This window comes from Hypanus sabinus, chromosome 18 (assembly GCF_030144855.1).
Source record: "Hypanus sabinus isolate sHypSab1 chromosome 18, sHypSab1.hap1, whole genome shotgun sequence".
In the NCBI taxonomy this organism is placed as follows: domain Eukaryota; kingdom Metazoa; phylum Chordata; class Chondrichthyes; order Myliobatiformes; family Dasyatidae; genus Hypanus; species Hypanus sabinus.
The window spans coordinates 22,320,730-22,346,971 of record NC_082723.1 but is presented as its reverse complement, the minus strand read 5'-3'; the positions used below and the strand labels follow the sequence as shown (position 1 = coordinate 22,346,971).

Below are 26,242 nucleotides of genomic sequence, written 5' to 3'. Positions count from 1 at the left end.
TCTCCCGAGGCTATGCACTCTTCCCCACCACGGGAAACATCGTTTCCACATCTACCGTGTCTAGGCCTTTCAACATTCAAAAGGTTTCAATGAGATCCCTCCTCATCCTTCTAAGTTCCAGTGAGTACAGATTCAGAGCCACCAAACGTTCCTCATATGATAACCCTTTCACTCCTGGAATCATTCTTGTGAACCTCCTCTCAATCCTCTCCAACCCCAGCAGACATTTTCTTATATAAAGAGCCCAAAACTGTTCACAGTACTCAAGGTGAGGCCTCACCAGTTCCTTATAAATCCTCAGCATCACACTCCTGCTCTTAAATTCTAGACTTCTTGAAATGAATGCTAAAATTGCATTTGCCTTCCTCACCACCGTCTCAATCTGCAAGTTAATCTTTAGGGTGTTCTGCACAAGGACTCCCAAGTTCCTTTGGATCTCAGATTTTTGGATTTTTCTCCACACGTAGAAAATAGTCTGCACATATATTTCTTCTGCATGACTATGAATTTTCCAACATGCATTTCATTTGCCACTTTTTTGCCTATTCTCCTAATCTATCTAAGTCCTTCTGCAGGCTACCTCTTTCCTCGACACTACCCACCCCTCCACCAATCTTTGTATTATCTGCAAACTTGACAATGAAGCTACTTATTCTATCATCTAAATCATTGATAAACAGCATAAAAAGAAGTGGTTCCAACAGCAATCCCTGTGAACACCACTAATCACTGGCAGCCAACCAGTAATGCAGAAACATTCAGAACAGAAACTATTGTTGACTGCATAATGCTTTAGGTTTCATAAGCAAAGTCAGAAAGAAGGGGAGTCCATTTCAAATTGATGAGATTGTCTGAACACTGTCAGTCCTGTAATGGGCTTTAATGATGCACTGACGGATTGTTTAGTTTGTAGAATCTAAGAAAGCATTCAAAAACACTTTCTAACTGAAGCAAAACTTATATTTACAATAACAGTTATAACAGCTGTATCAATAGAAACAGCAGACAGAGAGGCAGTCAGGAATGAAAGTGAACAAAACTGCAATATCTAAACAGAAACTGGCCTGGCTAAACAAACTGCATTACTGTTGTGGCAGGGGCTCACATACAATACAGGTTTAAAGGTGAAACATTGTAAACGCAACAGACTAGGACACACACAAAGAGCGTGTCAGGCAGACAAAAATAAATTGACTGCACAGGGAGGAGAAAAAGTTAAAAAGTCAATTGCAGTTTTAATAAGCATACTAATCTGCATGTGGTTAAAAATCTGATAATGATGAGAGTGAAACAGGACTGGGACTGAGTAGACTTAAGATTTACAATGTGAAAACTAATAAGAGACAAGCAATATGGCAAATTAATTACAATGGAATAGGACACCAGCTCAGCTGTTTCACTCATTTCAGAAAATGAGGTTGAACAGCATTATAAAGATACTAAACTGAAGACTGCTGATATCCAGCTCAGGATTTATACTGGAGAAAAGATAACTCTTGTGGAAATGACATTTGTAAAGGTGAGATAGAACCACCAACAACCCACATTGGGCTTGTATGTGGTAAAAACCAGGAGGGCCAGCACTGTGGGCTGTAATTGCCTGAGACAACTACAACTTGATTGGAGATCCATCCACTATTTTTATGCCACATCCCCTGTAATAGAGTAAATTGAAAGTGAATTAAGAAAGGTACCAGATGATGCCGCAGCAATGTTCAAGGATGGCATTGGAAAACTCAAAACATATCAAAGGTAAAAAGAGTGTTAAATGAAAATGCCACACCCATGTTTTGTTAAGCCCATCCGGTTCGTTATACCATCTGTGATATAGTAGCCAGTAAGTTAGATCACACGGAGGCTGAAGGAATTCTTTCCAAGGTTGAGTGAAGGCTATGGCCAATGCCAGTGTCCAGCAGTCAGGAAGAATGGGTCTGTCAGTACACCATCAACCCAATACTGAAAGCAGATCAAAACCCTCTGCCCAGGATACAGGATATCTTTGCAAACCTTTCTGGAGGGAAACATTTCAGCAAATGGACAGCAGATGGAGACAGAAGAAGAGTCCAAAATGTTTCTCACCATAAACACCCACAAAGGACTTTACCACTATAATAGGCTTACTTCTGCAGTAGCTATGGACCAGGTGCTGCAAGGCTGTCCAGGCACTCAGTGTTACCTTGATGGACAACAAGAAACATCTCCAAAATCTCCAGACAGCGTTAAAAAGATTAAAAGATTATGGCTTCAGAGAACAATGCAGCAAGTGTGAATTCTTTTAACCAAGTATCACTTAATGTGGTCACACCATTGACATATAAATTTACATAAGAGTACTGAGAAAATTCAAGCAGGGGTAGATGTCCCAAGACCAAAGGACATGTCACAGTTGTGTTCTTTTTAGGATTTGGCAATTACTTAAACAGATTCTGTGCTCTGCCCCTTGAACTCTGCTACAGATCAGGAAGAAATGACATCGGACAAAGCAGTGTGAGGTCGTTCACAAAAGGTAAAGGAAGCGGTGATGTCAGACACTGTACTCACACATTATGATCCACATCGTCCAGTGACACTTGCCACACACTGTTCGGGATACCAACACACCCAGAAGAAAGGGGGTCCAGAGCTGTCAGAACCTTCTCCTGCAGTCGCAGTCAACTCCTACAACTAACATGGAGGAGGCCCCAGCACCTGAGATTGTTTCCCAGCCATAAGTTTCATCTGGCAAGAAGTGTGATCCCCTCTCATTAATAAAGACATTAATTAAAGACATTAAGAAAGCCTCCACAGCAATTAAATCCTTCGTCCTGAATGGGGACCATTTAAAACTGACTACGCTATAGTAGTTGCATTATATAGGATGTGTGTGTATATTTATATATATAATATATATATATAAAGTTGAAATGGATTCTACAATGAATTGGAGTTTATAGCTAAGCAGGGACGAGTGTTGCATATTCAAAGGTTTCAAAGATACACAATGTCAGAGAAATATATACAGTATACATCCTAAAATACTTTTTTCACAACCATCCACAAAAACAGAACAGTGCCCCAAAGAGTGAATGACAGTTAAATGTTAGAACCCCAAAGGACCCCTCTCTCAAGTGTAAGCAGTAGTAACATTTGAGTATTATTGTAAATATATTATTTGATTAAACATTCTATGTTGTTTACATTATGCATTGCGGGTTTTATGTAAAAGTCTATATATATATATATATATATATACATACACACACACACACACACACACACACAGAGTAAATAATGAATAACTACCGTCCCATCACTGACCCTGAGACACAACGACCATCCTTCTGAGAAATAACCTTCAATCATCACACTACCTCTGAGCCAATTTTAAATCCACCTCACTAGCTTTTGGACGCTCTCTCAACCCGCCTGTAGATATGCCCTTCATGACTTTACAAAGGGCCACAAGGCCACCCCTTAACAATAGACAATAGACAGTAGGTGCAGGAGCAGGCCATTCGGCCCTTCTAGCCAGCACTGCCATTCACTGTGATCATGGCTGGTCATACCCAATCAGTACCCCGTTCCTGCCCTCTCCCCATATTCCTTGACCCTGCTATCTATAAGAGCTCTATCTAACTCTCTTTTGAATGCATCCAGAGACTTGGCCTCCACTGTCTTCTGGGGCAGAGCATTCCACATATCCACCACTCTCTGGGTGAAAAAGTTTTTCCACATCTCTCTTCTAAATGGCCTACCCCGAATTCTTAAACTGTGGCCTCTAGTTCTGGACTCACCCATCAGCGGGAACATGCTTCCTGCCTCCAGTGTGTCCAATCCTTTAATAATCTTATAACAGGAAAAGGACGTTGGTACATGACAACAAATTGAAATTCTTTCTAGGCATGCCCTAAGTGCCAATCTTATTGCCTAGAAATTCCCTAGAGAATGGCTTTATGCACAATAAAATTAAAAGGATGGATATGATGGGCTATTTTTAAGCCACCTAAATTTGGTGGTACTGAATGGACATCGTAATTAACCTCCTTTGCTGCACAGAAAGTCAGAGCCCATGCAAACTGACCTTATAACTCAAGCTTGCTCATTCTCGCCACAGCCTCCCAAGTCGCTCTAGCATCCTTTCCAGCTGAATGAACCAGAATCAAGTTTCATTACACCAGCATATAAATTACAATAAGTAAATATATTTTAAATAAATAGTGCAAAAAGAGAGGGAAAATACTGAGGCAGTGTTCATGGGTTCATTGTCCATTCAGAAATCTGATGGCAGAGGGGAAGCAGCTGTTGAAACATTGTGAGTGTGTCTTCAGACCAGCTTGCTAAATGCCCTTTTCACCACCCTGTCTATCTGTGATGCTGCTTTCAATGACCTATGTATTTGTACCTCAAAGTCCCTCTGTTCCATTACACTCCTCACACCCTACAAAGTCCTAAACTGGTTTGACTTTCCAAAATGCACCACCTCACACTTCTCTACATTGAAATCCATTTGAATATGCACCCTCCTTGATGGGAGCAATGAGAAGAGGGCATGTCCTGGGTACTGGGTACTGGGTCCTAGAGCTGGGTAAAGATGGACGCCGCCTCTTTGAGGCATTGCCTTTTGAAGGAATCCTCAATGCTGGGCAGGCCAGTGCCAATGATGGAGCTGGCTGAGTTTATGACTCTCTGCAGCTTTTTCCAAACCTGTGCAGTGCCTCTTCCCATACCAGACAACGATGCAACCAGTTAGGAGGCCCTCCGCGATACATCTGTAGAAACTTGATGAGTCATTTTGACATACAAACTCCCAATGAAATATAGCCGCGATATAGTCATGCCTCCTTTGTAACTACATCATGAGAGATCTTATGACAAGATAACAACATCTGGGAATGTGAAACTGCTCACCTTTTCCACTGCTGATCCCTCAATGAGGACGTGTGTGTTCCCTGAACTTCACAATCAGTTCCTTGGTCTTTCTGATGTTGAGCTTTGGTTGTGACACCACTCAACCAGTTGATCTATCTCGCTCCTGTATATCTTCTCATCGCCATCTAAGATTCTGCCAACAATAGTTGAGTTGTCAGAAAATTTGCAGATGTTGGTTGGGTTATGCCTGGCCACACAGTTGTGGATTTAGAGAGACCAGAGCAGTGCGCCAAGCATTGAGATGCACCAGTGTTGACTGCCAATGAGGAGGAGATGTTACTTCCGATCCGTACGGAATGTGGCCTCCCATTGAGGAGTCGAGGAACCAGTTGCAGAGGGAGGTACAGAGGCCCAGGTGTTGGAGCTTGTTGATTAGAGCTGAGGGAATGATTGTGTTGAACACAGAACAGCAGACAATAAACAGCAACCTGACGTAGGCATTGCTACTGTCCAGGTGATCCAAGGCCGAGTAGAGAGCCAGTAAGATTGTATCTGCTGTAGGCATATTCTGGTGATATGCAAACTATTACAGGAGCAAGTCCTTGCTTAGGCAAGAGTCGATTCTAGTCATGACCAGCCTCTCAGTAGATGAGAGTGCCACTGGGCAATAGTTGTTGAGGCAGCTCACCTTGGCAATGGTATGGTTGTTGCCCTTTTTGAAGCCGGTGAGAACCTCCGGCAGCAGCAGGTAAAGATTGAAGATGTCCTTAAACACACTCCTCAGTTGGTTGGCACAGGTTTTCTGAGCCTTACCAAGTACAACATCAGGTCCTGACCCCCTCCAAGGGTTCGGCCTCTTGAAAGATGTTCTGACATTGACTTTCGAGGCAGAGATCACATGGTCACCAGATGTTGTAAGGATTCGCACAAGCGTAGTTTTATTCTCTCCTTCAAAGCATGCATAAAAGGCATTGAGTTCATCTGGTCGTGAAGCATAATGGCCATTCAGGTTAAGTTCCTCTTCATAGGAAGTAATGGCCCACGAACCAATGGCATTCCGATTCCATCTCTAACCTCAATGGGAATTGCTTTTCTTAAAATCTTAAAGTAGCCTTCCATTGGTCGTACCTGAACTTTATTGTATAGTTCTGGATTACCGGTCTTGAATGCCACAGATCTAGCCCTCAGCAGGATACAAATCTCCTGGTTCATCCATGGGCTTTGGTTTGGGTATGTCCGTGCTGTTCTCGAAGGCACATACTCACCCACACAGGTCTTGACGAAGTCGGTGAAAACTGTGACGTATTCACTCAGATTCAAGGATGAATTCCTGAATATTGTCCAGTCCACTGTCTCAAAGCAGTCCTGTTAAGCACTCCACTTCTTCTTGGTCCTCACCACTGGTGCTGCTGTCTTTAGTCTCTGCCTATTTGCTGGGAGCAGTACAGTCAGGCACTTAGACATTCTGAATGATAAGTGTTCTTGATGGTGGTATAACGGTGGTCAAGTGTGTTCCTTCAAAGGGTCAAATGACATACTTCCTATCGCAGTGTGACCAGAACTGTACACAGTGCACCAACGATAACCTTACCATCATCTTGTACAGCTGTAACATTTCATCCCAGCTCTTGTACTCAATATCCCACCAAATGAAGTATGCATGCAAAGCACTTTCTTCATCATCCAGTCTATTTCTGTCAGCAGCATTTTTACAGTAGTACCATATCCCTTGATTCCCTTAGAATCAGAAGAGAATCATACAGCACAAAAAATAACAAGATGATGTCTTTCTGCCAGTTCTGTCCAACTAACAGCCCATTGAAAATTGTTGCAAAATGGCTCCCTTGCCACCAACCTCATCTATTCTACCACTCAAAATATAACAGTGAGTAAAAGATTTCTGAGGTTTCAGAAGCATGAAACAAATCTAAATATCTCTTTCACTAGTGCCCATTTTCAAACAGGCTAAATCTGTGGCCTATTAACTTAAGCTACAATTAAAAATGTAATCAAATACTGCTGACCAGTAACCAACAAAAACTATGAAGTGCACTCTACTTCCATGCCCAATCACTGAACTGGTCCCACAACCAATGAACTCAACTTAAAGGATTATTATGTTTTCTTTCTTTCTGTATTTGCACAGTTTGTTGTCTTCTGCACGCTGGTTGAACCCAAGTTGGGTGTCTTTTATATTATTCGATATACTTATTGAGTATGCCCACAAGAAAATAAATTCCAGAGTTGTAAATGGTGACATATCTGTACTCTGGTAATAAATTTACTTCGAACTTTGAATTTTAATTTAAACGCATTACACATAAAAGCCTAGAATGTATCTCCTCTCATTGGTGAAGGTGAACATTGATTGTGATTCGTTGCTTCTATTTGTACCTCATTCCAATGATGGAATCTTATTAGATGTTCACTTAGATGTTACTTCTATTTATTTGCACCACAAGCCAAAGATAGCAAAATCTCATGCATTCACTACTCTCATTTTAATCTAGCACTAATATTAATGTGGGGGGGGGCAGGGTGGAGATACATCTCTACCAAAGGAAGTGCAAGGTACTCTTCATCTCTGCTAGCCTGCAGGTCACCCTTGGGCAAGCTGTAGCACCTGCTCAGCCCCTGATCAGGGTTACATGAAGCCATGGGAGCAGGTGGTGGATGGTCGGATGAGCAGCTCGTGCAAATCACAAGTCCTGGTTATGTGAACGCTGACACCAGGCAGTCAATCACTTAAGAGTATTGATAATACACTGTAGGCTGAAGGGCCTGTAATGTGCTGCACTATTCTATGTTCTATGGCTGGGGTCACCCCTCTTGTAAAGACACTGCCTAGAAAGCAATAGCAAACCACTTCTGTAAAAAAAAATTGCCAAGAACAATTGTGGTCATAAACCACGATGGCCCACGTCATACGACATGGCATATAATGATGATGATGATGAATATTAATGATTTCTGATATGGACGACTGTATAAAAGCCAAAGGACTGTGTATTGGGTTTATTTAAAGTGTAGGTTGATAGGTTCTTGATTGCTAAGGGCATCAACAGTTACAGGGAGAAGGCAGAAATATAAGAGAGGGAAAATAAATCAGCCATGATGGAATAGTGCAGCAGACTTGATGGGCCAAATAGCCTAATTTTGCTTCTATGTCTTATGGTTTTACTGTAACCAGTTCCTGATCTCTATACTGTTCTGCTACAGATTAATCCTGATATTGAATGTGCTGGCAGCTCTCTATCAATTCAATCAGATCAGATCTCCACAATTACACACGATTTATTTACTTGATTATTGAGATACAGCACAGAACAGGTCCTTCCCCTTTGAGCCTCACCACCCAACAATCCTCTGATTTAATTCTGGCCTAATCACAAGACAATTTACAGTGACCAATTAACCAGCATTTCCTGCCCATCCCTAAGAAGTAGAAGCAGGAATAGACCAGCGAGACAATTCAGCCTGGTCTGTCATTCAATGGCTCATCTGGATATTTTCCATAACCCTTCATTTCTGTGTTATCCAAATTCTATCTAACTGTGTCTTAAATATATTTAATAAGGTAGCCTCTACTGTTTTCCTGGTCAGAAAATTCAACAGATTATTTACTCTTCGGGAAAATTGCCCTTAAGAAGCAGTGGTGAGCTGCCTTCCTGATTATTTTATTTAGAGATACACCATGGTAACAGGCTTTTTCGGCCTAACCAGCCTGCAACACCCAGTTACACCCATGCAACCAATTAATCCACAAACACGTACATTTTTGGAATGTGGGAGGAAATCAGAGCACCCAGAGAAAACACACGAGGAGAATGTACGAACTCCTAATAGGGCAGCTGTGGAAGGCTATGTGCTGAATACATTCCAGGAGCGCTGTCGAAGGGGGAGTTCCAGAGTTTTGGCCAACACCACCAAGAACATCTACTTCCCTTCAACCATTCGGTTCTTGAACCAACCGGCACAACCCTAATCACTGCAGCTTACAACTTTGATCACTTTGCACTAATTTGAACTCGGTGTATTTTGTACTAATTGTGTGCCTCCATGTAGAAATTCTGTATATCTGATCATCTACATTTTTCTCGTGAATCCTCCCAGTATGAAGCCATGTGCCGGTGATGCTGCTGCAAGTTTCTCATTCCAGCCACGCATACACGGACTTGTGCAGACGACAATAAACCCGACTTTGACTTTGTAAGCAACGAATGGGATACATTTCCAAGAAAGAACGGTTGGATTGGGTGGGGGGGGTGGGGAGCAGACCTGCAGATGATGTGTTTAGTGATATTCCTAATTTCATACTGAAAACGAATCTGTAAATTCAATTGGGCATTCACATTCTCTGTCCTTATCTCTGTCCACAAACACAAGCAAATATTCCCTAATTAATCCACTTTTGGCATTGGCCAGTCACACTGCTGTCAGACTGGAAGGATCTGGATATTGTGTTTGGAGATCTTCTTCCAAGCTGGAAAATGAGGTAGACTGGCAAAATTTCATGCAGAAAGCAATAAAAATATTTGCAGTTGCAATGTTTTTAGAACTAACTGTTATACCAACCCATAATTCAGCCTCAGAATAGAGGGGTGTCCTTTTCGAACAGAGATGAGGAGGAACGTCTTTAGCCAGAGTAGTGAACCCCTGGAATTCATTGCCACAAGCGGCTGTGGAGGCCAAAACACTGGGCATGTTTAAAGCAGAAGTTGATAGACTCTTGATTAGTCAGGGCATGAAGGGAGGAGATCGGGGATGGGAGGGAAAATGGATCAGCCATGATAAAATAGTGGCGCAGACTCGATGTCCCAAATCATCTAACTCCACTCCTATATCTTAAGGTCTAAATAATTTACAAAATGACATACAACATTATGAGGGGCACAGACAGGGTAAATGAAAGCAGGTTATTTTTCCACTGAGGTGGGTGAGACTAGAACTAGAGATCATGGGTTAAGGGTGAAATGGTTAAGGGGATCTTCTTCACTGTGCGGGTGTAGTCCGAGCTGCACAGAAGTGGTGGATGCAGGTTCAATTTCAACATTTAAGAGAAATTTGGCTAGGTACGTGGATGGGGAGGCTATGGAAGGATATGGTCCGAGTGCAAATCGATGGAACTAGGCAGAATATTCATTTGGCATGGACTCGATGGGCCGACGGACCTGTTTCTCTGCGTTCTATGACTCAGCAACTTTATGATCAGAATGGGTAGGAGAGGATGAGGAAGAGAGGATGAATGATGCTTTGACAAGTAAACACAGCACATTGGGTCAAACAGCTACTCGAGCCATGTCATCACACTGAAAGTCACCCGTAACACACCATTAACGTTAATTCATAGAATTTGCTTTCAATGCCTGTTAGATCAGCCTGTTGCTTCTTAATAAAATGGACACCAATTTCACACATGACAAGAACCAAGAGACAACAGGGTTTGTAATATTTTAGTCCAATTAACGCAATGCTTTCTTTTAGTTAGAGGCAAGGTTAGGGCACATTGTTAAGCACTTTTGAAAACCATGCTTCAATGCTAGATGCAGTCAGATATTACAATGAATGTTATTAACATGGGCAAAGCAGTGTTAATCCTTTGAGGACAAGCTGCGCATTCTTGCATCAGAAAACAAAACCCTTTAAGGTCTGTGTGCCATGGAATACTGATGAGAGATTTAGAGTGCCGGCACATCATTCTAATTGAAAGTATCGCCGTGGTTACGTAAGCCTTTGAGAACATGCACAATTTGAAAGAAAGGTCCAGGGAATCCAGACTCAATAATTGCTTGGCTTCCATTGTTTCTGATGCTGGTTGAATGCACTCAAGTTGCCCATCTTAGTTCAAGGGAGGTGATGCTCATGAACTCAGATGCAAAGGGAAATAAAAGATAAATGGTCTCACTGTTATCCAGCCTAGTTGGATTTCGTTCATTTCCTAAAGAAGAAATGTGACACAGAACAGTGGTTCACTGTGATATGCTCACAACATTAACAAGTTAACGCTAAACCAGAAAGTGAATCCAGTCTTAAAGTTTGTGTTGGGACAAGATCACACGATAATATTCTCTAAACAATATTCTCTAATATTGTGGGTAATTATACTTGAATAACTGCATGCAAAATCAACCTCTGAACTTTCTAAGCAAGTTACTTAATAAATACATGTAAGACCAAAATTAATATTTTTAACACATTAAAATGCATGCAAAAATATCAAAACTCTTTGATACAATTTTGTCTCTAGTATACTCTTTAACAATAGAGATTGCTTTATAGAGACTTTGCCCCATGGAGATATTAGTTACCCACTTTGTGTTGTTCAGTGGGTGCAGTAGAAACCATTTATTTACTTGCCCCACTCCCATCAGGGAGGAGGCTACGCAGCATCCACGCCAGGACCACCACACCCAAAAACAGTTACTTTCCCCAAAGAGTAGCCAGTATGTGGGATACAACACACAACGGGAGATAGAAAGGGCAGTGTTATCGTAGCCACTGTGGCAGCAGTACAATGCAATATATGATAAATAGAGAAAAAAAATTAAAGATTACAGTAAATGTATATCTGTATATTAAAACAGTTAAATTAAAAATACCAGTGCAAAAACAGAAATAATAAGAAGTAAGGTAGTGTTTATGGGTTCAATGTCCATTTAGAAATCTCATGGCAGAGGGGATAAAGCTGTTCCTGAAATGCCGACAGACTTTTGTACCTCCTTTCTGATAGTAAAATGACAAGAGGGCATATCCTGGGTGATGGGGGTCCTTCAGGATAGATGTCGCCTTTCTGAGGCACTGTTCCTTGAAGATGTCTTGGACACTCCGGAGACTAGTACCCATGATGGAACTGACTAATTTTATAACTTTCTGTAACTTCTTTTGATCCTGTATAATATCCCATCCCATGCCAGACACTGATGCAGCTAGAATAAAGAATCAGGTTGGTGCTTGATTCCAAGAAAGGGAATCAGTAAAATGCCTACAGGATGGCTTTTTAGTGCAGCTTGTGAGGTTGAGCCCAGAAGGGGAAAGGCAATTCTAAATTAGGTATTGTGTAATGAACCAATTTTGACTAGGGAACTTAAGGTAAAGGAACCCTAAGGAAGTAATGACCATAATATAATTTGCCCCGTAGTTTGAGAGGGAGAAGATAAAATCAGATGTATCAGCATTACAGTGGAGTAAAGGGAATTACAGAGGCATGAGAGAGGAGCTAATTGGAATTTGTATCCCACATCCCGGCTATTATTTGAAGGCCTGAATACAACTCCCATCAGGGTCTTTTAACTTTACCCACAAGGATTCCACACCTTCCAATCCTATGTCATGTCTTTCGAAGGATTTGATATAATTTTTTTTACCAACAGAGTCACCCCATCCCTTCTGCCAACATCTCTGCCCTTTCAATACAACGTGTATCCTTGGATTTTAAGCTCCCAACTAAGATCTTCTTACAGCCATGACTCAGTGGTGCCCATAGTTGCCAATCCCTAACTGCGCTACAAGAACATCTACCTTATCCCTAATATTGCGAGCATTCAGGTATAACATCTTCAGTCCTGTATTCATCCCACCTTTTGGATTTTGCCCCCATGTTACACTGCAACTCATCCCACTGACTGTAATGATTCTGTAAATTACATTTGTTAGACTAAAACTCAGTATTTAGGCTATGGAACTATGGATGATAGAAAACTGGAACAGCATGTAGGAAGGAAGAATTAGATATTAAAGGGGGTTAAATGGTCGGCACAACATCCTGGGCCAAAGGGCCTATACTGTGCTGTATTACTAAGGAGAAGGTGTTTGGGAAGTTGAAAGGACTGAAGGTAGATAAATCACCTGGGCCAGGTGGACTATGTGCAGGGTTCTGAAAGAGATAACCAAAGAGATTGTGGAGGCATTAGTAATTATCAAAAATCACTAGGTTCTGGAATGGTTCCTGAGGACTGGAAAAGTGCAAATGTCACTCCACTCTTTATGAAAGGAGGGAGGCAGAAGAGAGAAAATTATAGGCCAGTTAGTCTGACCTCAGTGATTGGGAAGATGTTGGAAGTCCATTATTAAGGCTGAGGTCTCAGGGTACTTGGAGGCACATGATAAAACAGCCTGTAGTCAGCATGGTTTCCTCAAGGGAGAATCTTGCCTGACAAATCTGTTGGAATTCTTTGAGAAAATAACAGGCAGGATAGATAAAGGAGTGTCAGTGGACATCGAGTGCTTGGATCTTCAGAAGGCCTTTGACAAAATACTAGCATGGATAGAAGTCTGGCTTGCTGACTGGAGGCAAAGAGTGCTGAGGCATTAAAGCGCATTGGTTAGATTGCACATGGAGTATTGTGAGCAGTTTTGGGCCCCTTATCTAAGAAAAGAGGGATATCCATTTAGAACAGAGATAAGGATTGTGAATCTGTAAAATTCATTGCCACAGACAGCTGTGCAGGCCAAGTCATTGAGTATATTTAAAGTGGAGGTTGATAGGTTCTTGATTAGTCAGGGCATCAAAGGTTATGGGGAAAAGGCAGGAGAATGGGACTGAGAGAGATCAGCCATAATAGAATGGTAGAGCAGACCTGATGGGCCAAATGGCCTAATTCTGCTCCCATGTCTTATGGTCTTGAGTGTCTTTAATTTACTCTGTTGGCAGAAACACTTTGGATTGAAGAGGCAGTTACTGCATTAACTTCAACAGCAATAGACATTGTGCAGGTTGGATTTAAACAGCCTCCACTGAGACTATTCAGTGCTGACCTCAATAACATTTTGGTCAGTTTACGGATCAGAGTGATGCAGGGATTGTTGGGTGGGAGATTTGGGGACATATGCCTGAGGTACAGGACAAGCACCGAAGCTGCATACGATGCTGGTTGCTGAGGTCGAGTTTGGAATATTGTGTGCCGTTCCGGTCACTTACGTACAGGAAAGATATCAGTAAGATTGAAAGAGTATGTAGAAAATTTACAAGGATGTTGCTGGGTGTGACAGAGAGCAGATGGGTACACACACACACACACACACACTCTTGTTACTCTGTGGTCGTTACGCTGTGTGGGTGCCTTCAATGCCTTCCTCAGTATATTCTTATAATGGGCCCCACACTGAGCTGATGCACTCGGGTTGGCTTTATGGGGCCTTTTCTGCCGTACACAGCAGAATATTCCATTTCTTTAGTACTGGGGATATGTATATGCGTTTGCATACTGTACTTAAGGTAGATACTTCTGTTTATTTTGTAATATGATTGTAGCTACATTGTGGGGTGCATCATATTCTGATTCATGTGTAGTTTTAAGTTAACTTTGTAGGTAATTAAAGGTGGTATGTCCTGGTGCTCTTCACCCTCAGTGAGGGCGAGATCCGGGCTGCTAGGAGTTCACACTGGACAAAGTATGGAGATATTATTGTGTTTTCTGGTAGATATCTCTTTGTAAACACTGGCGGTTTTCTTGTCACTATTTCCGCTACTTTTTGTAAGTTTGACTTTTGACACGCCAAATAAACACCCTTGCACTAATGTGCTAAGTGACTCCAGCTATATTTCCCTTGGTCATAACCCATGTATCTAACACTGGGAATTTAGAATCTGAATTGTAGAGAAAGGTTGAATAGGTTAGGACTTTATTCCCTGGAGCATAGGAGAATAAGAGAAGATTTGAAACAAGTAGACAAAATTCTGAGGATAATGCAAGCAGACATTTTCCACTGAGGTTGGGTGAGACTAGAACAGGAGGTCAAAGGTTCAGGGTGAAAAGTGAAATATTTAAGGGGAACATGAGGGGGAAGAGAGTGTGGAATGAGCTGCCAGTGAAAGTGGCGGATGCAGGTTTGATTTCAACACCTAAGAGAAGTTGGGTTAAGTACATGGTATGGGCTGGGTCCAGGTTGATAGGACTGGGCAGTATAACAGTTCAGCATAAACTGAATGTGCTGAAGAGCCTATTTCTGTGTGGCAGTGTTCTATGAGTCTATGACACACAATGACCCTATTAACAAGCTTGAGGGAATCCCATGGCCTAATTCTGGACCCTTATATGTATCCTTAAGGAGGAAATTCCTCCAACTGCTTTTTAAAAATTTAAACATTTTTAAAATTTTATTGAGACACAGGGCGGAATCAGCCCTTCCAGCCCGTTGAGCCACACTGGCCAGCAATCGGCTGATTTAATCCTAGTTTAATCACAGGGACGATTTATAATGACCAATTAACCTACCAACCTGTTCATCTTTGGACTGTGGGAGGAGACCCACATGGTCACGGGGCAAGCGTTCGAACTGCTTACAGGCAGTGGCAGGAATCGAACCTGGGTCACCTGTGCTGTCAAGCATTGTGCTCACCACTGCGCTACCATGCCTTTAACTTTCATTCATTATTTCTTAACAACAAAATTTTGCATAAATCATTTAACTGTAGTTAAATTGAAACTGCTTGATCAATTCTGAGCAGGAATCAAAATGGTCATAGAACACAGTTCAGGCCCTTCAGCCCAAGACGTTGTGCCAACCTTTTAACCTACTCCAAGATCAATCTAACCCTTCCCTCATTTTTCTATCATTCATATACCTCTCTAATATGCACCTAATGTATCTGCCTCTGCCACCACCCATGCCAGGGTGTTCCACTAGTCTCTGGGTAAAGAACTTACCTCTGATATCCCCTCCTCCAATCGTCTTAACTTAAGCCCCCTCTTATTTGGTATTTCGCCCTTAGCTATCCACTCTACCTATGTCTCCTATCACCTTGTACACCTTGATCAGGCCAACTCTCATCTTCCTTCTCTCTAAAAAGAAAAGCCCAGGCTTGCCCAACCTGTCCTCTTTGATCAGGCAGCATCCTGGTAAATCTCCACGTCCTTCTTATAATTAAGTGACCAGAAATGAACACAATATCCCAAGTCACGCTGATAATTTTTTTCTTTTGAATTTGCAGAGGTTGGAGTTAATGGCGGATTGAAAAAAAAAGATTTGTGGCAACAATACAGAGCCAATAAAACTCCATGGCGTTACTGGCATGCAACCTCATGCAGACAGTGAATATAGATCAATAGCTGTCGTACCTTGTGCAAGTCCGGTATGAGATCCTGATACAGAGACCTTATCAACATGTCCAACGTACGCTGACGCTTCTGAGAGAATGTTGGCGTCTCCAGAGTTGCCTTTTCGCCATTTATTACTGAAAAATTACACATCAGAGAGCAAGTATAAGCAGTGTCCGGTGCTTGCTAGAGTTCAGAAGAATGAGAGAGCATATGGTTGAAACCCATCGGATACAGAGTGGACGTGGACATGATGTTTCTTATAATGGGGGAGTCTATGGCCACAGGGCACAGTCTTAGAACAAAAGAACGTCCCTTTAGAACAGAGATGTGCAGGAATTTCTTCAGCTAGAGTGTGGCAAATCATTACCACAGATGATGTGGAGGCCAAGTCATTGGGTATATTTAAAGCAGAGGCTGATAGGCTCTTAACTAGTGAGGTTACGGAGAGAAAGCAGAAGAATGGGGTTGAGACAGATAATAAATCAGCCATGACAGAATGGCAGAGCAGACTTGATGGGCCAAATGGCCTCATTCTGCTACTGAGTCTAATGGTTCTCATGCTTTTCAAATGAATTGATCCTGTCTTATTTATTCCCTTTTCCAATTGGGGGTAAAGATGGCAAGTCATTATTTGTTGCAGTCTGCTTTCCCTATGTCCAGTTGGCAACTTCCCTATTTAGCAAATTCCTGTACAGTATGACTCTGTTAATCTACTATCGGACAATTTAGAACTGCTAGTGGTTCGGTATCTAACTGGCTGAGAACCTATATTCCCTGTTACACACTGAAAGCCTGGTTCCCTCAGTCCCTTTAAACTCATCGGAATCCCAGTACCTGAGTCCCCTGAAACTCCCCGGGCCTGTTTCTGGCACTTTACCAGGTTCCCTCAGAATATATTATTCTACTGTGTGCACCCTAAAACAAAATCTGCATTAAAACTATGCAGGAGGATTAATAGAAATACATTAAGTGGCCACTTTATTAGGAATACTTCTACATCCAACTGTTAATACAAATATCTAATTAGCCGATCGTGTGGCAGCAACTCAATACACAAAAGCATGCAGACGAGGTTAAGGGGTTCAGTTGTTGTTCACACCAAACATGAGAATGGGGGGGGGGGAAATGTGATCTAAGTGACTTTAACCATGGAATGGTTGTTGGTACCAGATGGGGTGGTTTGAATATCTCAGAAACTGCTGATCTCCTGCGATTTTCATGCACAACAGCCTCTAGTTTTACAGAGAGTGGTGCAACAAATAAAAACCAGAGAGCAGCAGCTCTGTGGGCAAAAATGCATTGTTAATGAGGGAGGTCAGAGGAGAATGGCCAGACTGGTTCAAGCAGACAAGAAGGTGACAGGAATTTAAAGAACCATGCGTTACAACAGTGCTGTGCAGAATTAACAACTCGGAATGCACAATGCATTGAAGCTGGAAGTGGATGGTCTGGAGCAGCAGAGGACTCTGCAGGGATCCACTCCCATACCTAATAAAATGGTCACTGAGTGTAACAACCAGTATTACAGAGAATAAGCCAGACAAAGTGGCTGAGGCAGGTACAATGACAACCTCAATTTTTCAAAGACTGTTGCCTAGGTACATGAATTAAAAACGATTTAAAGAAGAGGTTGAAAGGCTTGTTTATTATCAAAGTACGTATGCAGTACACAACTCTGAGATTCATCTTCTCCAGATAGCCACGAAACAAAGAAAAGCCATTTAGTCATTCAAAGAAAAACATCAAAATATCAAAGTTAGCTTTAGTTGTCACAACATGCAGTGAAATATGTTGTTTGTGTCGAGAACATGATGGGGGGCAGCCCACAAGCAACACCGTGCTTTCAGCACCAGCGTAACACTGCCAACAACTTACTAATGTCTTTGGAACATGGGAGGGAATGGGAGGACCCAGAGGAAACCAACGAGGCCACACTGCTCGTGTGGTCTACTGGAAAGGACTGTTGCCTGGCACAGGCTCTTTGGGCTGAAGGGCCTAGTTCTGCGCTGTATGACTATAAGGGATTTCCATATTAAGTTCTTAGCCCAGAGATGGGAGCACGGCAAAGTTATGACCCATAATTTTTTTCTTACCTGTTCTCCTCAGACCCCACACATAAGAACCAAAGATGCAGGAGCAGGAGTCGGCCACCCAGCCCGCTGAGCCTGTCCCGCCATTCAATAAGATCATGGCTGATCTGGTCATGGACTCACCTCCACCTACCTGCCTTTTCCCCATAGCCTTTAATTCCCCTACTAAGCAAAAATCTATCCAACCTTGTCTTAAATATTTATTTACTGAGGTATCCTCCACTGCTTCGTTGGGCAGAGAATTCCACAGATTCACCACTCACTGTGAAAAGCAGTTCCTCCTCATCTCCATTGCAAATCTAATCCCCAGAATCTTGAGGTTATGTCCCCTGGTTCTAGCTCATCTCCACCTCCCCAAGAAACTCCTCATTCATCCTCCCTGATCATTTTTCCACCCACTGAGCTACAGACCAGCCTCCTGCCTCACCTCAGAGCTGATCCAGGTTAATATTCACTCTTCAATAACTCTTTAATGCTTATTTAGTGCCATGGATTTTTTATGGTAGTTCATTACTTGCGATAGTGCCTTGGTCCCCGGAATGGAACGGTGTTCCAAGAAAGGCAGACTTACATTTGACTAGAACGAAGTCCCTGAACTCGTGATGGTCTGTAAAGACTGGAGGAGATGGTAGAGGAGGTCCAAACAGTGGCACGCTTTCTTCAGAAAATATCTTAAGTCTGTTAGACAAAAACAAGTGAACATCGTCAGAAATCATACAGTATGCAACATTCATCAAAGTAGATTTATTATCAAAGCATGATTATGTCACCGAGATTCATTTTCATCCAGGCATTTACAGAAAAATAAAGAAATCCAGCGGCATTTACAAAATACTATACATGAACAAAGACTGATAAACAACCAATGTGCAAAAGAAGACCTTGTGCAAATTAAAACAAATAATTCGGTGAACATTGTTGTAAAGAATCCTTGAGAGTGAGTCTGTAAGTTGTAGTAAGTGAGCCTTAGTGCAGCTGAGGTGAATTATGTCAATATCTTGTGATTTTTATCACTTTAATATTTCCTTTTTTTATTCAAGGAGGGGAACAAACGTGTCTGATGACCTCTAGCGGTATAAGATAAAGTCTGAAGTAATTTTACCTGCCTTAATGTTGTTAATATTAGCAGAGATTGAACTGCTCAACACTAAGAGTGGGAACATCAAAAACTCTGCTCGTTTTTAACTTCTTTTACGTGCCGGCAGCAAGTGAGTCTATATTTACATTCATTTTGCTTTAAGAATGATACAGGGCAGTAGAACATGCACACAAGGGATTCTGCAGAAGCCAGAAACCCAGAGAAGGAGGAGCTCAGTGGGTCAGGCAGGATCGACAGAGAGGATTAAAAAGTCAACGTTTCCAGCTGAGGACCTGCATCAGGACAAAATACTGGAGGAACTCAGCAGACCAGGCAGTGCTTATGAAAATTAATAAAACAGTCAACATTTTGAGCTGAGACCCTTTATCAGTTGGCACCTTGGCAGTGGCAAGCAGCTGAAAATCCTCACGACCCAGTGGGAAGAGCAGTGGAATGGCAGGTAGTACTGAGGCCCCATGGCCACCTAAAAGATTAGCTTTGTTCATCACATGCATCGAAATATTGAAACATACAATGAAATGTGTTGTTTGTGGCAATGACCAATCCTGTCCACAGGTGTGCTGGCAGTAGCTCGCAAATGTTGCCCTACTTCCAGTGCCTACATAGAATGCCCACATCTTACTAACTCATATGTGTTTGGAAGGAAGAGGAAGAAACCCATGCAGTCCTTGGGAGAACGTATGAACTCTGTACAGAGAGCAGCAGGAATTGAACCCCGATTACAGACCGGGGCTCAATCCTGATTTTCAGTGCTTTGTGGAGTATTCACGTGGATGTGTTCTGGGCACATCCTGAAGAAGTGCAGGTTGGGAGGGGAAGTGGTGGCTATGAATTGCCCCGGGTGTAGGCAAGTGGGAGCTGATGGGGGAGGGGGGAGTGGGGATTTGTGTAAAATGCATGTTTGCTGGTGGGTATGTCAAAGGGTTGTTTCTGTGCCTGGGGGAGAAGAGCTGACAGGGAAGTGGAGGAACGGGATTGATCAGGACTGGTAGATACTGAATAGGACAAAGGCCCAGCTACAGAATGGTCAGAAATCCGGAAGTGAAGCAAAAAACATGAAAGAAAATGAAACAAATTAATAACTAACATAATATTTGAGCTAGACCAGGGGTGGGCAAACTTTTTGACTTGAGGGCCACAAAGGGTTCTAAAATTTGACAGGGGGGCCGGACCAGGAGCAGATGGACGGAGTGTTTTGGTAATACACCTCATGAGAGAAAATAAAATATCATGGGATATGTAGAAAACATGTGCTTTAATTTCAATTGAAAATGAACAAATGCATTACAACAAAATATCTGTCTTTGAAGTCCCATGGTAGTTAGCTATTTATTGAAATGACTTTTAAAACACTGAAAATTAAATGAATAAAATACAGCTTTTTTTAATAGTAACAGTTATTATTTTAAAGCACTGAAAATTCTGTTATCCTTCAAGATATTATCATCATCACTCTCCTCCTGACTGTCTTTATTTCAAAAACGGTAGGAGATGCAGGTCTACTTGTCCTGCTCCTTCTTATTCAATTGTCCCCTGTGCCAAAACTCAACAACGACCTGCACAATGACAGAACAGTGAGAGTGCGCCAATATGTGGAGCTCTGTGCTCGCAAATCCCCGCAGGCGATCTCTCTTAGCCGGAACGCTGGCTATTTGTGAGCCGGTTTGGATGTGCCAGGAAATGGGTCGCCACAAGGTCACAAAGTAAAGCGCAAATGTGGAGTAATACGCTGCACCTCAACAAAGGTCAATGTATATAGAGTGCGTCATCTATTGGGAAAACACCAGAATTGCGGGGAGAAAACGTTAACAAGGTTTACTAATATAATTTCATCAAGTTCTGCGGGCCGGATTAAAAAGCTTAACGGGCCGCATATGGCCCGCGGGCCGTAGTTTGCCCATGCCTGAGCTAGACTGTAATTATCACTGTTGCCATTTCAATTTAGCTGTGTTTTGCAGAAAGCAGCACTTGACACATCTCTCGACTGATTAATAACTGAAAAGACTTTAGCGTTCTGATCACAAATAACAAGGGAAGAACTGAACCAAAAGTAAACGTCAAAAGACCTTCAGACTCTAAGTGTCAGAGAGGACAAAAAATGAATCCAGCAGTCAGACGTCTGCATAGACAGATGGGAAGTAAAGGAGGCATTCTCTCCGCTGACTACCATTTACAAAAGTTCAAAGTAAACTTATTATCAAAGTACATATGCAGCATGTCACCATACACAACCCTGAGATTCATTTTCTTGTGAGCATACTCAGCAAATCCATGAACTATTATAAAATGAATGAAAGACCGCACCCTACAGGGCAGACAAACGACCAATGTGCATTATTCAACAACCCGCAAATACAAAAGAAAAAAAATTAGCAATAAATACGGAGAATGTGAGTTGAAGATTCTTTGAAAGTGAGTCTATAGGCTGTGGGGACAGTTTAGTGATGGGGTGACTGAAGTTATCCCCTCTGGTTCAAGAGCCTGATGGTTGAGGGCTGAAGTCAATAGCTGTTCCCGAACCTGGTGGTGCGAGTCCTGAGGCCCCAGTTGCCCCCTCCTGATGGCGGGCGCAAGAGTGAGCATGGCCTGGACAAGGAACTTTCTGAAAGAAGTCGATCTATCGTTGAACAAAGGTAAACTGACCACTGCGTTTATCGCATTTGACAAGTGCATCACATTTTAATAGAACTTTATGGGAGCATGTGTGTAGGGTTTCTCATTCCTGATGAAGGGTTTCGGCCCAAAGCGTCGTCACTACCTCCTCCCATAGATGCTGTCTGGCCTGCTGAGTTCTGCCAGCATTTAGTGTTTTTATTTATTTCCAGCATCGCAGATTGACTCATGTTGCCTTAGAGTAAATAGTTGGCGTTTTTGGGCCGAGACTCTTCATCAGGACCGGCATGAGTCGCTCGATATTAGCAGGACTTCATTGTACTAGGATTTATTTATTAGTATTTTCTGGATTATAGTGAAAGGAACATCGAGCAAAATGGAGCTGCGAGGGAAAAGGACCATGTGGGTGTCATGGGGATTGGGTTGCAGGAAGCTTTATACTGGAGCCATAAATTGGTGATGCTCACGGTAAAATTATTGTGCCTTGCCATAGCTGCTCGCTCCTAACCCTCTTTTAATCGCGTATGTTCCCCTCCTGCTACTGTTGCTCTCCTTGCAAGAAAATTAAGGCAACAATTTCAATGTAACCCACCTTCTAGAGAACCTCAAACTTGTTGTAGGGTTTGAAGACATGCATGCCTTAATGACCCGGAGAGCTATGCTGGCTGGAGTCGGGGCCTTGTGCTTTGGCTATTGTTTGTGTCACCCATATAAAACAGGTCAAAGGGTAGAGGCCAGACTAAGCTTGGTCCACTGATCCTCCAGGTTTGGGGGTTCAGCTCAGGACTAACAACCCTGAGTAGCAAAACAAAATTGTTACAGAAACAGCAAAGAGGAATCCTTCTGTATCTGTATGCAACTGGATGCCAGCAGCATTAACGGCAGTAAGAAGTGTAACTCAGCTACAAGGTCAGCCCTCGGCCATTCTAAAGGGACTAAAGTGGTCGAGATGGCTGGGTTCCTGTAGCGTCACAGCAAGGTGCAAGAAAATGACTCAGATATATAGTAAGGCTAAGTCTCACCTTTGTCCTCTTTAACCACCACCAGCACTGATCTTCCCTCATTCATTGTAAAGTAAAACAAAGCACACTATTTAAAAAATCAGACTTACCTGTAGCTGTCATTTTGTTTGTTATATCGGACTAAGGCAAAAATATCTGTGTCAAAAGCTAAAGAAATAACCACACTTTTCATATTAATACTAAGCCATGGTTTAAAGCAGACATTAACAAACTATAATAAATAATTGACAACAGAATATTTGAGTTAAATCATTCATGCTTACCTTGGCTCTCACTTAAGATAATAATTTAGTTATTTAATCATAGCTGACAAAAGAACTCCAAGCTTAGTTCTCACCTCAAATTGTTTTACCGCCACCACTGTGTGGTACAGAAACTGCAAGGTATTGGACTGCGAGGATAGTAAACACTGCCAAGAGGTCACCGGGGTCTCCCTCCCGCCGATTTGTGACATCAGCACAAAGGACCCCGAAGCATTCCCACAATCTCCTTGACCCATTACCATCAGAAAGGAGATAGAAAACAGACTAGGACCACCAGACTGTGTACCAGTTTCTTCCCTCAGTTTCTTCTGTGAGACTAGTGAATACCCTGCCACCACTGAGGTCACGTCACTACCACAGCCAGCAGCTTAATGTTTACTTATGCCACATTTTTGAATTATATTTAACTATGATAATATTTTGTTTTATGTGCTGTGTGTGTGATATACATTCTGTGGGTGCACAATAGTCCGGAGCAACGTTGTTTCGTTTGGTTACATATACATACAGTCAAATAACAATAAACTTGAACTTGAACGTGAGCTCTCAATTTTGCGATCAAGATTTTTTTACTCAATGACTATTCACAACATGACGCTGACGTTAATTCACCAAGAACTCAAAATCTGAGAAAATTCTGTAGTTTTCTTTGTACTTGGTTTCTGAAGCTAATTGAGGAATAAATCATTTTCTGAGTGACTTTCCAAAACAGGAAAACATGATATCAAAACCTACTGCATTCCCAAAACAGAAGTGGACCTCTCTAGCCTGTTTCTCTACCACTATGGTTGATATAGCATCTATAGCATTTTACTCCGCTGTAATAAGACTATTAAATAGTTCTCTGCTACAATAAGAGGGACTCTTGACCTCATAATCAAGCTCATTATGATCTTGCACTTTCATGTTTACCTGCTCTACACTTTCTCAGTAGCTGTTACACTTTATTGTTAATCTTTTACCTTGTCCTACCTCAATGCACTGTGTAAAGATTTAGAGTGAGTTTAGTCTTTTTTGTCACATGTACATCAAAACATTGAAAACACACAGTGAGATGTGTTGTTTGTGTCAATATCCATCATAGACTGAGGACAGTGTAGCATTTTACACATCACCTTGCAGCACCAACAACCGGAGTTCAATTCCTGTGACAGCACGATCTTCCTCCTGGTGCCTGCTTCCTTCCACAGTCCAAATACATACGGGTTAGTAGGTTAATTGGCCACATGGGGTATAACTGGGTGGCACAGGCTCATCAGATTGGTAAGGCCAGTTACTGTGCTGAATCCCTAAATCAAATTCAGTTTAAAATTAAACTGAATGTGCGGAGGGCAGTCCACAATTGTCGCTATGCTTCTGGTGCAACATAGCTTACCCACAACTTGCTAATCCTAACCCAAACATTGTTGGAAAGTGAGAGGAAACCCACGTGATCATGGGGAGAACCTGCAACCGCCTTACTGACAGCGATGGGAAATGAACCCTAATTCCTGCTGCTATCTGCATGCATTTGATCTGTATGGATGATTTGCAGGTCAAGCTTTTTGGCACATGATACAATAATAAACCAATACCAATTCCTCTAGTGTGCAAACTTGTCCCATTTCTAAATTCATCGAAGATTAAAAATCTATGGGTGCCAACATCTAATTTACTTTCTGACTGAGTACCCACAGCAGTTCCACAAATTTATAAACATCTGAAAAAGAAATTGCTCTTCATCTTGGACTAAAACGGCCACCCTTACATCTAGTTTCTCCGATCTTAGGGAATAATTTCTCAGCATCCACAATCCATCAATCAACCCAAGTGTACCTGTCTGCAGACCTGCCCAATATGATCAAGGAGCTTCCAAACACAAATTTAAATCACAGAGTCATACAACAAGAAAACAGGCCCTTCAGCACAACTCATCTATGCCAGCCACGTTGTCCATCCAAGTCAACCCAATTTGCCCACATTTGACCCATATTCCCCTTTACCTTTCATATCCATGTATCTGCCCAAGTGTCTTTTACCTTTTGCTAACAGACCTTCATCAATTACTTCCTTTGGCAGCTTATCCTACACACACTTAGTGACAAATGTATTACGTACACCTGCTCATTAATGCAAATATCTAATCAGCCAATCAGGTAGCAGCAGCTCAATGCATAAAAGCATGCAGACATGGTCAAGAGGTTCAATTGTTGTTCAGAGCAAACATCAGAATGGGGAAGAAATGATCTAAGTGACTCTGACCACGGAATGACTGTTCGTGCGGACAGGGTGGGTTGAATATCTCAGAAACTAATGGTCCCCTAGCATTTTCACACACAACTGTCTCTGGAACAAGGGATCCCAGCCTTTTTAATGCCATGGACCAATACCATTAAGCAACGGGTCCGTGGACCCCAGGTTGGGAAGCCTTGCTCCACAGAATGGTGCAAAAAAAAACCCCCAAAAAAAATCAAGTGAGCGGCAGTTCTGTGCACAAAATGTTTTGTTAATGAAAAGTCAGAGGAGAATGGCCAGGCTAGTTCAAGCTGACAGGAATGTAACAATAACTCAAATAACCACGTGTTACAACGGTTTGTGCAGAGGAGCGTCTCTGAATGTACAACACATCAAACCTTGAAGTGGACGGTCTACAGCAGAAGATGACCATGAATTTACACTCAGTGACTGTTTTATTAGGTACAGAAGGTACCTAAAACAGTGGCCACTGGGAGTATGCAGCAGAATGTGAAAATGTTGTCGCTCAGGCTCCTATCAAATCCCTCTCCTTCAGCCTATGTCTTCTGGTTTTTAGATTTCTCAACACTGGGGAATAGGCTGCGTGTATCCACTCTATCTACGCTCCTTATGGTTTTAACCATCTCTACAAGATCACCCTTCAGTTTCCTACACCCCTAGGTCCAAAGGCCTACGCTGTCCAATCTCTCCCTGTAACCCAATCCTTCAACTCCTGACAACATCCTCATAAATCTTCTCCACACTCTTCCCAGCTTTATAGCATCTTTACTACAATGGTCGTTTGTTATGTGCTGTGTCGTATGACGTGGGCCATCATGGTGACCATGATCATTCTTGGTAAACTTTTTTCCACAGAACTGCTTTGCCATTGCCTTTTTCTGGGCGGTGTCTTTACAAGTTGGGTGAACACAGCCATTATCAATACTCTTCAGAGATTGTCTGCCTGGCATCAGGACTTGTGGTTTGCACCGGCTGCTCATACGACCTTCCAACACCTGCTGACATGGCTTCACGTAACCCTGATCAGGGGGAT

At 42.2% G+C, this 26,242-nt stretch overlaps 1 protein-coding gene across 3 annotated transcripts in view; it reads right to left on the bottom strand.

Moving 5' to 3' along the window:
* The window catches only part of garnl3 (GTPase activating Rap/RanGAP domain like 3), a 457,411-nt gene that overhangs the window by 81,543 nt on the left and 349,626 nt on the right, over window positions 1-26,242 (bottom strand). For 2 of the 3 annotated variants that reach the window (XM_059993840.1, XM_059993839.1), the window contains exons 13-16: window positions 22,801-22,846; window positions 18,549-18,655; window positions 15,906-16,021; window positions 10,754-10,786 (exon numbers count right to left, since the gene is read on the bottom strand). In XM_059993840.1, the coding sequence (XP_059849823.1) occupies window positions 10,754-10,786; window positions 15,906-16,021; window positions 18,549-18,655; window positions 22,801-22,846 (302 nt within the window). The remainder of the gene's footprint in view (window positions 1-10,753; window positions 10,787-15,905; window positions 16,022-18,548; window positions 18,656-22,800; window positions 22,847-26,242) is intronic. The other variant, XM_059993841.1, reaches the window with a different exon arrangement.